This window comes from Perissodus microlepis, chromosome 11, assembly GCF_051167445.1.
Source record: "Perissodus microlepis isolate ML-2025 ecotype Zambia chromosome 11, ASM5116744v1, whole genome shotgun sequence".
In the NCBI taxonomy this organism is placed as follows: domain Eukaryota; kingdom Metazoa; phylum Chordata; class Actinopteri; order Cichliformes; family Cichlidae; genus Perissodus; species Perissodus microlepis.
This window is the reverse complement of record NC_140471.1, coordinates 31,369,824-31,382,015: the sequence shown is the minus strand read 5'-3', so window position 1 is coordinate 31,382,015 and position 12,192 is coordinate 31,369,824. Positions and strand designations below refer to the sequence as shown.

General features: G+C 39.2%; 1 protein-coding gene across 1 annotated transcript in view; it reads left to right on the top strand.

Moving 5' to 3' along the window:
- The first annotated feature begins 3,935 nt into the window (after positions 1-3,935).
- dpy19l1l (dpy-19-like 1, like (H. sapiens)) overlaps positions 3,936-12,192 on the top strand; it is a 29,598-nt gene continuing 21,341 nt past the window's right edge. The window contains exons 1-5 of the mRNA XM_084944108.1: positions 3,936-4,308; positions 4,746-4,770; positions 4,870-4,957; positions 7,209-7,346; positions 9,458-9,578. Of these exons, the coding sequence (XP_084800234.1) occupies positions 4,086-4,308; positions 4,746-4,770; positions 4,870-4,957; positions 7,209-7,346; positions 9,458-9,578 (595 nt within the window). The 5' untranslated portion in view covers positions 3,936-4,085. The remainder of the gene's footprint in view (positions 4,309-4,745; positions 4,771-4,869; positions 4,958-7,208; positions 7,347-9,457; positions 9,579-12,192) is intronic.

Genomic DNA, 12,192 nt, shown 5'->3' with positions numbered 1-12,192 from the left:
ATCGTCCCGTACAGCAAAACCTCTGCATTTCTGACAGCCCTGGCTACCGCTCAGCACCAGTTATTGTATTTTGTCTTGGCCTGTCCGCCTCTAATCAGAAGGGAGTTTAAGAAAATACAGCTATGGTAGCGAGTAGGAGCAGAGGGCTTCTGGTGGGTTGGAAATTGGGGTTGATGATGAGAGATGTGGCAAGCAGGGAAGAATTTTCATTCCAATGCGATGTCCACATGTGCCGGTGGTTTTCAGGCAAGGCTTTGGACAAGCAAAACAGGGAAGGCACATACGGATGGCACTCCAAAAATAACTGCAGAGGGTGGTGTAACAATAAGCACCATGTCAAATGTGTGTAGGCAGTGAGAAAGCCTGTTTGAACAAAGTTGCGACATTAAACCAGTCGGGAGAATTACAGTTTGTGAGAACCAACTGTTGTAAGGAAAGTGAACAAACAGTCCCATATGGGAGGATTTAAAGTGGTGAAATGAGTCCATTTACTCAAGCTCACATGTAATATACCTGTAACTTGCACCCATCTCACCGAATTCCAGTTCCAACACCAGCCTCAAAGTATTTATACCTGAAATCTTGGCTTTTTCATTCTCATAGTGTCATTTTATTCTAGTTCTGCTCTGTTGTTCTTACGCTCCAGTTGTGTGACTCGTGTTCGATCCTGTTTTCTGCCTGCCTCCCTCTCTGCATTTCAACCAACTGGTAATCCTGCCTGCGCACCTGCCAATATGACAGCCACCTCAGCCTATCTGTAATCGTTAGTTTGCACTTGAATAACCTACTAAACAGATCCTGCCTTTCTAAAATTGCTGCAGAATAATTTGAAATCCATCTCACTCCTTGGTGATGAAGGATACACAACTTGAGGACTTACATGGGTTTAAACTTCCTGTTTTCCCATTATTAAAAAATGTAGTATGCCTCTGAAACTCATCACATCTCAAAGAGCTGTGCCCAGACACTGGAAACAAACACACTGCCTTATGTGTTCATCATCTCTTATGATTATATCTCCCTGCACCCACATACAAGCCCACCACACCATAACCCACCCTGAGTGGGAATCGATTGAGAGAAATGTAATGATGTCACTCCCATTTCTCCTTCTTTCTCCTTGTCAGTCCTTCCCGAAGAAAAACAGATGAGATGAAATCATCTTTGCTGATGTTATTGTCTCTGCCTTCATCAGTGAAATACATCTCAACTCAAACACATCAGCATCAAAGTGTCTGTTTTTCTTCTTGGAGTAATTACCTGCCTTACTTTTATCTTTCTTTCTTTTCTTTCTTTTTTTTTTATTAATGCTCTGATGAAAATGATGATTGTGATGATGATGATAACGATGTGAAGATGAAATGTGGGTTAATGGTACACATGTATTGTTGTCATTTAGTGACATCTGCTGGTTATTCCTGATGGTGCTAGCAATTTTCTGACATGACCTTTTTGTGGTCAATAATACTTTCTGTCCAGTTTCCTTTATATGCTAATTCTTCTTATTTTTTTATATTTTAAACTATGAGTTAGTGATGACTTTTTTCATTACCCATGCACGGGTTTAACTCAAAACAGACATACTCAGTTGCTTGAACTTTGTTGTTTTTCAGTTTCTGACTCAATCATGTTCATGAGTTCATGATTACATTGAAAGCTCACATTCATTACCAGTATTGATTTTTTTCTAAGATAAAATAAATGAATGTAAATAAATTGATTGGGACCAACCCTCATATTGATACAGTTTGCGAATGTATTTTGCATATTTTTAAGGTTTTATGTACAGTTTTTAGTTCATTTCCTGCAATAGTTTCAACTTCTTTTGAATGCTGTGTTTATTTGTGTATCTTGCCATATTTTTTTTTCATGCAGTTTTCATTAGTCTGGAGGAGTCCAGGTTTGAACCTACATTGTCCATTTGTTAACTCCTTGTGCATCATTGCTTACAAACACATGAAAAACATTTGAAAATGAACTCAATTGACTGATGAATCAAAAGTATCATGTGATATGGAAACTTTTAAAAATAAATTTCAGCCTGGCATCACAGCCACTGCATAGCTAAGCTAGTTATCTCTCTGTTTGTCTTGGAAACCGAGCTGTAACTTTGAATCGTATACATTTTTATTCATGTAGTGTTACTGCCTTCATGTTCCATGGTTTTTATGTTCGTTTCAGTAGATCAGTAGATGACTAAGAGATGCTCGCAGGTGTGATGAAAAACTAATTCATTATACGACTCGTTACATTGCTTTCATGTTACTCTGTAAAATGACCTGTTTTATCTCATAATTGCCATTTAACAATATAAATATATAGGCTATAGTCCTATACACCAACACAAATCGCTATGCTAATGAGGACACATATGATCTTACTATTAGTACAACACAAAGTCAACAGCACAAACAAGCAAACTGATCGCCATGGTGATTCCAATTAAGAAACACAAATAGGTAGAAACAGAGGCTGCAGCCTGACTACTCATCAGTTTATTACCTGTTGAAGTTCAGGGTCTGGATACTGGGCTGGGGTCAGCATTCATTCAGCTTTAACGTCACTCAGGGTTCTTGGCTGGTTTAGTGTTAGCATGCCGACTGTGCAGGTAGCAGCATAATGCAGCTGTATCTGTCCAAGATCAACTGGCGCAGACCAACAATTCCAAGGAACTGGACAAGTGGGAACCGACTCTCTACAAGAACCAGTTTTAAATTCCCATCTCTATGTGGAAGAGTGGAACTTTAATCCCTTGTAACCCAGTTGCTAGTCTGTATCTTTTATTGTTGTGTCATCATCAGCACTGATAAATGAAACAACAAAAGTTCACACAACTTTTCATCAACTCCTGTTTTTGACGGAATGAGTATCAGTATAACAGGTCTTGTAACTCAGCGGGTTTTCATTTTGCTTGTAACCATTATAGTGCCAGTTATCAGTCTACAAAGCCTATCTCCTTCATTTGTTCAGAAGAAACAGGGAGTCCTATTTAACTAATACCAGAATGCTGTCATACACTCAGTTAGAAGAAAACAGCTGGCGATATCATAAAATCAATCAGAGGAGTTGAATTTATCAATCATTTTTATGTGTGTGTGATGCTGTACCTTTGGCTGCATATCTGACAGGATTTCATTTAGACGCTGCTCTGCTCCTCTACTGCTCTGGTAGTGAATCATGTCAGCTTACAGCTCAGTATCTCACGTTAATAGAAATCTTCTTTCTGCTGCTTCAGCTTTATTTGTCTGCAGTGGAAACATCGCTGCCAAGGCAGCTAAAGTGGCACTTGCAAAGAACACATCCCTTTCTGAAAGAAACTTGGCATACTTCTAAAGAGCACTGGATCTAAACCAGAGGAAGCAATTTGGACAGTCTGAAAGTGCCTGATAAGGTGATGGAGGCCAGTTATATGCTGCTGGAGCTTTCTGGAAAGCAATATAAATACATTTTTTAAAAAGTAAAAGCTATCTTTCTTACTCAAAAAAATATAATAAAAATAAGAATTCCTTATATGTTACATATCATAAATGATACTTTGCAGAGATATAACTAGTTTTTTTTCTGTTTATGCCTGTTTCATGTTTGACATCTTTGTAATCTTTTTACAGCGTGTGATTGTTTTACATTGAGATTTGGTGGTTATGTCTTTTTTGTGTCTATTTGGGGTCATTTCAGATTTGCAGTCTTTTTAGGGTTTTTTTGTTTTTTTAATTGACCTTTCAACAAGAGAGGCCCCTGGATTAGCCCCTGCTGTCTGTCGCATCGGGCAGTTGCACATTTTAGATGTATTACTATTTATTTATTTTTATTTTATTTATTTCGCATCTGACACTAAAAAAATAAAAATGCGCTTGCGGTTGGTGTTGCCATGGTTACGATCCCAAACTCATTGCAGTGGTGCCCAACAGCCACCAGGGGGCACAGTTTCACAAGATTTCTGGCAGGAACCAGTCAAAGCATCACTCAGGTAGTAAAGGGGCAGATTCGAGGACCAGATACGAGCGTCTGTTGGGGCTGCGCAGCTCACACCCCTTGGGTTCTTCAGCGGCTGTCCGCTCGGTTTAACTCGTCTCTTTTTGGAAATCATGGTGGCTAAAACCAAAAAGCAAACCGGGAAGAGTCCGGCGACCCAGACTGACCGCGACAGGAGCCCGCTTGTTTCGCCACCTGGCAAAAGTAACGTTAGGCGACCAGGCAGGGAGGGCAAGGTTTTCAACAGCACGCATTCAAACGGGCTTTCGGGCATCAGACACAAGCTGGGGCTAACTCCGTCTGCAGCCGCCAAGCTGGGAATCACTCTTCTCCTCGGTAAGTTCAGAACCACTAGCCCGTTAGCTTCTTGCAGAACCACAAGCTAACGAGTGCTAACACTAGCAGCATTAGCAGCTCCGCTAAATTAAGTTATCTCCGCTGCCGATCACTTGGCTAACGTTAGCTCACCCTAACGCTACCTCTCTAGCGGTAGTTACCTGCTGTTGCTGTCCGTTAAAATCAAATGAAAGTGTCCCGTATTTCTTCCGCCTATATGCCACATCAGCTCCACACGTGTTAACAGGTTTTCTGGCAAACTTCAAGCTTGGCGTTCTCCTCTAAATGCACAATAGTTATAACCCCCGTATCACTCAAAGTCATCTCTCCTGTAGTCTAACCAGCGGGTTGTGGCTTTGCAAATCTAGCCTCCTTTCTCAGTGATGAAGTAGCTTTTTTTTTCTGCAGTAGTTAAAGTTAATTCTTTCTGTTCACAGCTGCTCTGACTGGATATCTGCACTGGTAAGCTGCGCTTTTATCGGCTTTACCAAGTTATCGTTCACTAACTACTGTTGCGTTTACTTGCTCTTACTTCACACATATTTCTCCCCCTGCAATTAGGTATCATCTCACACAGCTCTTTGAGAATGACAGGCACTTTTCACACCTGTCTAACCTGGAGAAGGAAATGGCTTTTCGAACAGAAATGGTAATTTGTTTTTCTTTTTTGTAAGGCAACAGCAGGATGCACAAATCTTTGATAAATATTGTCATCATGAATCTTGAAGGGCACAGTTTTTGCATGGCCATTGTTTACCATCGTCCACCTTTATTTTGGCATAAGACAGTAAAAAGTGTGAAATCCTTTGCTACAAAACAAGATGATCAAGGTCTAAATCAAATTAATATTTAGCATGGATTCCCTTTACATCAAAATAGCAGCAGTTGTTCCTGGCATTTGCTCATTTAAAGGGGGGGTGGGGGGGCTGTTTGAGCAGATTGGAAAACTATCTTGGGTCTTTCAATAACCCCAAACTCAATCCCATGATGTTAATGTATTTGGCTATATTTCAGCCATGCACTACACCTGTTGCAGAGCAGTTTATTGTCCTTGTAGCTGAAGATACACGTAAATGATGTCCAAACAAAAACAGACCTCATCAGACCTACACTAAGAGGGCTTGGTGGTTCTGCTATACTTAGATAGATATTGTGGTGGCTTTCTCTTTTTCTTTTTTCTTTTTCTTTTTTTTCGCTGACTTGTCTGATTTGATTACATGGTCACTGAAAATCAATAAAGAGCCATTGTGAGTGATTATTTTTATATATTTAACTTTGTTAACTTTGTTTTGGTTGAGATTTCGACATGTGCTGAGGAGGGATGGTGGATATACTGGACAAAGGATGTTAAATATGGAGCTGCCAGGAAGGAAGAAAGGAAGAATGGCACAGAGATAATTCATGGATGTATCAAAAGAGGGAATGTAGAGGGTTGGTTGGAGGATGATAAGGATAGGGTGAACCCTAAAGGAAGTAACTGAAACAGAATGATGATTTTGTGGTCTCCTCTTCCAAGAGGACAGTGCATCCATCAGGCAGGAGGGCTCCATGATTTGTGTTCAGCTATGAGAGGATGTGAATTATAGATTTGCGTTAATAACAGATACCAGCCCATCTGAACATATGTGGTGGATTTTACACCCACGTGTTAGAAAGTGCTCTCCACCATCTTCATTATAAAAAACCTTCACGTTTGACCTGTTGTGGTAGGATGTGGGCCAACAACTTTCTCAGAGACTTTATGCCTCTAATTCTTTCTAACTATGTCATGATATATTTTATTTTGTCATGCTGCCAAATGACATTGAGACAGATTAGATGTTGCCTTGATGGTACTGCATTAAAATAGGATTTTCAACATAAGAAGTGCATGCGTCATTTGTAAGGGAATGGTGTTTTTTTTGGGGGGGGGGTTAGTAGTTGTGCTTAAAATTTAAATGTGTTGAAGTTAGTCACACGAATCAGGCAGAGACAACTCTTTGGCTTTCACAACATGCACTTTTTTTAACATTTTCATCACATTTTATAGACCTCATCATTGCTGAAGTCATTAAAACTTAATGAGTAGATTGTTATTGGCAATAAATATTTGCTGCTGCCCCAGTGAGCATATAAGCACTGTCACGTTAGCCTTCTGTAAAACAAAATATGACAGCAGTTTGCATTTTTTTTTTAAAAAGGCCATCAAAATGAGATCAGCCTGGTTAATAAAGAAATGCGAGGCAAGCTCATCACAAAACATTCCTGCATAGTTAAGATGATGATGTTGTAATAATTTCCCAAACACAGTGCTTCTATTTGACATGCAAACTGATTTCCAATGAAAAGTTGGTTAAAGTGAACTTTGACCCTTGAGCACACCAGCCAGAGTTGGTCAACAATAACCATTGCACAGATGTCAGCTGAAGTGAAAGGGGGAGAGAATAAATATTTAGAAGAAGACTTACTGTTGACTGATGACTGTAGTTAAGCTAGTTTGACTATGACTGTCCATTCAGAGAAAATCAAATCAGTAATACTAACCATGTTGGACTTTACAGTTGTTACTCATCTGTCACTTTCCAAGTCGATCACTCGATGAAGAGCTGCACACAAGCAAAATTAAAATTTGTGTCTATAAGCACTGCTGCTTTTTAGATCACCATCACTCTGTGTAAAAGCTGCTGATGTTTAAGTGACACTCAAGGTGAAAACTTTGTCAGATGAAAACAGAATACTTGTCTTGCCTTCCCCCTGCTGCGTGCTACCAAATGGGCTGCGAGCCATGGCCATCTGCTGAGCCTGTGTAACTCATTCCAGTTTCTTCTGTCTGAGTTGTAGTGCTGGAGTTATATTTAGTATCCGTCTGCTGCCTTTTTCTTTCTGTAATCTTCTGTGTGTAATGTTCTTTTTGATACCAGGGTCTGTACTATTCCTACTACAAGACAATTATTGAGGCTCCTTCTTTCCTGGACGGCCTTCACATGGTCATGAACGATCGGCTGACAGAGCATCCGCTGGTTATTAACACACTGAAGAGATTCAACCTCTATCCAGAGGTAATATTGATTTTTGGCAAATTACCGTGCACATATTTTATTTGCTGCTCTCAGACTAAAATTATTCATAACTTTGAAATATTTTCAGAAGAAGATCAAATCTTCATTCTCGCGGGATGTATACAGTGAATCCCTTAGTACAAACAAAACTCTTTTACAGAAGGAATAAAAGGTTTGAAGGGTGAGGTAATTTTATCGTGAAGATGTTTTTAAGCTTTGGGATAAAAAAAAAAAAAACTTTTTACAACACTTCATTAGTATTATATTGTTTGAAGTGTTGGCAGTACAAGAATCTGGATGCATTTAATGAGCCAAATCGGGTAATGCAAGTAATTGGAGAATTACATAACAACAGTTTATGAGTTTCTTTGCAAGCTCCTTTGACAACAGTTTATGAATTTAGCAAATAGATGTTTGGTGATTAAACTTTTTTAGTCTTTTAGATGATTGCTTATGTTGAATTTTGCTCCATGCATTTTCTCCTTTCATGCATCCCCTCTACTTTTTTCTCGTTGCGGTCTGCAGTCCTTTGCCATGTAGCAAATAGCAATAAGTGCAATTAGAAGTGGTATACATTCCAGATTAATGCGCTTTCCTAACAATGAATCTTGCTGGATGGAGAAACCAGATTTGTTTAATTCTTTCTTTACATGATGGTTAAGAAATATGCTCACTGAAGATGAGTGAGTGAGTAATCAGGCTACTCTGATGTAACAAAATAAAGGAAAGAGATGTGCTGGAAAGCCAACGTAGAGCATTGTTGCAGAACAGACTGTGAAACAGCAGCGTTTTATCTCCATTGTCTTTTTGTAATTTTCTGAGAAGCCAAATTGAAAGTTGAATTAGATTGTTATAGATTTCACAGCTTAACATTGATTCTTTTGTGTGTGTGTGTTTTTTTTATTTATTTTATTACAGTTAGATGACTTTAAAGGCAGCACGGTGGCACGGTGGTTAGCACTGTTGCCGCACAACAAGAAGGTCCTGAGTTCAATTCCAACATCAGGCCGGGGTCTTTCTGTGTGGAGTTTGCATGTTCTCCCCGTGTTTGTGTGGGTTCCCTCCGGGTACTCCGGCTTCCTCCCACCGTCCAAAGACATGCAGCTTGTGGGGATAGGTTAATTGGAAAATCCAAATTGCCATTAGGTGTGAATGTGAGCGCGAATGGTTGTCTGTCCAGGGTGTACCCCGCCTCTTGCGGACAGCTGGAATAGGCTCCAGTGCCCCCCGCGACCCTGAAAAGGAGAAGCGGGGGGGGAAAAAAAAAAAATATATATATATATATATATAAGGGGTGCAACGATACACAAAATTCACGGTTCGGTTCGATACCTTGGTGTCACGGTTCGATATTTTTTCGATACAAAAAAAATGTTCATGCTTTGTCATTTATTAAAATTACAAATAAATATTTTAACTCAAAAGTACAGTTTTTAAATTTAATGTTGCTGAAACAAAGTAATAAAAAAAATACATCTATCTGATGGAGAAATCACTCATCTTTGGAAAAGAGAGTTTATTACAGAGAAATGGCTCTTTCCAAAATAAAAGCTATACTATACGCTTCTTCTGGGCTATATTCTCAGCAGCATATTAAACATATCAGGTCCCCATAAGGAGACTCATGTGCTAACGGCTGTCTAAATGACTCGGGTAAAGTTTGTAGCATGCGTGCTTGTTGTTTTTGTCTGCTTCCACTTGTCTTTGCACTAGGATGATGTCAGCGTAAATGTGCAGTCATATTCATTGTGTTCCCACTAGTGCTGTCAGCGTTAATCTGAAATGACATTAACGCCGCAACACGGCAAATCTCCATTAACGAGCTACCGTGGATTGCCCAGTGCGTGGGGCTGGACGGCTTCAACACGTTAACGAGCTAACTGCGCTAACGTAGTAGTTTCCACCCATGTAATTGATATATATATATATATATATATATATATATATATATATCACATTACTCTTTATTTATTTATGATCCCTTTTTGCAAACTCATAGACCAGAATCCAAATCATGCTAGTGTCTACTCCTCAGAAATAAAAGGGAGAAAAAAAGTAATTTACAATTTGATGTTTAAACAGGATTTTTACATCCTGTCTGTTCTCCCCAGGTGGTTCTGGCCAGCTGGTACCGGATGTACACAGGTGTAATGGGTTACTTTGGGATTCCCACAAAAATGTGCTGGTCCATCAACAGAGGAGAGGGACTCACTCCTGTGGACAGCTGTGAAGGTAAACACTGTTGCCATGGCATGTAAGTCTTAACTAGAAACGTGCTCAGTTGTGTGCATTTACACACACACACACACACACACGGGTCAAATCTAATCCATTCCCATATTTCATCCTACTTGGTGACAATTGTAACCCCTTTGCTTGAATAAACGGTTTAGCTGTCACTTAAGATGTAGAGAAGTACAAATAGCGCAGATTTGAGAAGTTTGGTAAGTAATTCTTGACCTCATTTAACAGTCCGGCAGTCGGCTAAGAGATCATTTTTAGGCCTGTGGTTTAAAAAAAAAAAAGAAGAAGTAGTAGTTAAGCTTAAGGCATCCAGGCATCCTTTGCAAAACTAACATTTACTGAATAACATTTAATGCGAAAGAAGAGAAATATACTCATTGATTTTTTTCTTCTAGCCTTGAGGGGGAAAAATGTTTTTAACCTTTTCCACATCTTTTTTTTTTTTTTTTTTTTTTTTTAAGTTGGCTCACGGTAACATTTCCTGGAAATTAAGTCTGCTGAGCGAAAACAAGCAAAAGCTGCTGTCAGCATTCCTTTGTGAAGCTGCAGTCTCCATGTTTCTGTCGGTCTCATTAGTGAATGTGGCACCCCACGGCTGATGTACACAGGCTGTTTTCACAGTGTTTACATAAACCTGATGCAAGCTGCATTGCATTTCCTGTAACTGTCAGTCAGTATGTTATTTTTGTGTGGTTTAAAATTACACAGTAGAACGGAACAAGCAGTTTTGGAGCAAGATCCGTTTTCTGTTTATCCAGTGATTTACTGTCACATCACAGAGATGATGCGATGCAGCTCTTAGCGATGTCAATGCATCTTCAATCTCTTAGTCATTGTTGCCGTGTAGGTCTGTTCTGTGTACCTTCTTATTATGCTGGAATCATTGAGAGGAGATCGTGCCAAGAATATAGCAGCGAGACGTCATTTAACTGAGCAGTGAAGTGAACAAAACCTATTTGCTGTCACTAAAGTTTCAAAATTTAATCTCACCATCAGAATTTAGAGAATGACTTGTGGAACCTGCAGTGGGATGTGCAGTAATAATGTATTATTCCAGTTTGATGGTTTTTGTTTGGGTTTTTTTTAACCCCACATTTTTATTTTATTTATTTTTTTGATAGGGCTGATCGTGACATGTTGTTTAATGTACTTCCTGTTGTTATGCTTCAACTTTGGTGTCATTCAGATATGACATTTCAGATGCTGTATAAAAACTGTTATTTTTGTCACCCATCGGTTTGCTTAACTGCTTATCCAGTTCGGGGTCATGGAGGTGTTGGAGGCTATTCCAGCCAACACTGGGAATGAGGTGGCATAAACTCTGGACACGTCCCGGGTCTATCACAGGGCTAAATTAGAGACCGACAGACAACCATTCATACTCTGATTCATACCTACAGTCAAGTTAGAATTATCATTTAACCTAACATTCATGATTTTTTACTACGGGAGGAACCCATGCAGACACGGAGAGGACATATAAAAGACCTGAGTAGCATATATTTATCTCACACATACCATTACATATGGATTTTTTTACTATAATTTTTTAAGTAGCAGAACTGAAAATTTTTGCAACACAGAGTCTGCAGGAAGTGATTAGTCTGTGGTGTCTTCATTGCAGAAGCAGAGCACAGAAATCCTACCTGTTTCATGGGTTATTTTTGCATGACCTAACTTATTCAATCTGCAGTGACCCAGTTTGCACACAAAATGCAAGCAGTACAGCTTGATTGAGATGCCTGCAAATGTGACTTTCAGATCATTAAACACGTAGGGGTGTGTGGGGGTGTGTTTTCAGATTACTCCTGTAATCAGAGATTTACATTCTTTTCGTGATTGCAGTCATTTTCAAGGGGTGTTAGGGAGTGTGAGATGACTGCAAAGTGGTCTGACAAAATCAAAGGTGAAGTTAAAATCATAAGTTCAAACATATTGGCTGTGCTAGTCAGTCAGAAAAACTTAAAATCAATAATGTTTCACACAGTGCACAAACTCACAGAAGGAGGTATGTCTCCCATCAATATTTCACTGTAATAAGTTGTTAAATCTTGCAACAAAGTTTCTATGTTTGCATCAGTGATGTTAACTAAAGCATAATTATCACCTGTTCGATGGAGAAGGATAGAAGGCAGTCCTACAAGCAAAAAAAGTGCATAATGGATTTGCTTTAATTGGCATAGGCTGCAGTCCCCCGGTGACATGGAAGAGGATGGATGGATGGATAATGTACAAAGTCATTACTAATAGAAAAAATGTTAAAGCAAATGTTTCTCACATGCTGCTCAGCCTCCATGTGGGTGGTGCTGCTGCTCAGAGAGAGAATAGTAGGATGGCAGAGCTTAGCAGTATTATTCATACATTTTTCAGTTGCACTTTTTAACACAAGGAAAATCTTACTAAAGGAGCATGAAGTGTTATTCTACATGACAAAATAGGTAATTAGCAACAGTAAGGTGAACTGAAGTGAAAGTAACTGCAGACAGAGATGATGGGTTTGTTTCACATCCTATGCGACGTGCAAATATACCAGTAGTTGAATATTCACGTACAGCTCTTGATCATTTACATTTGTAAAAAATTATATCAGCAGTTTCCAATG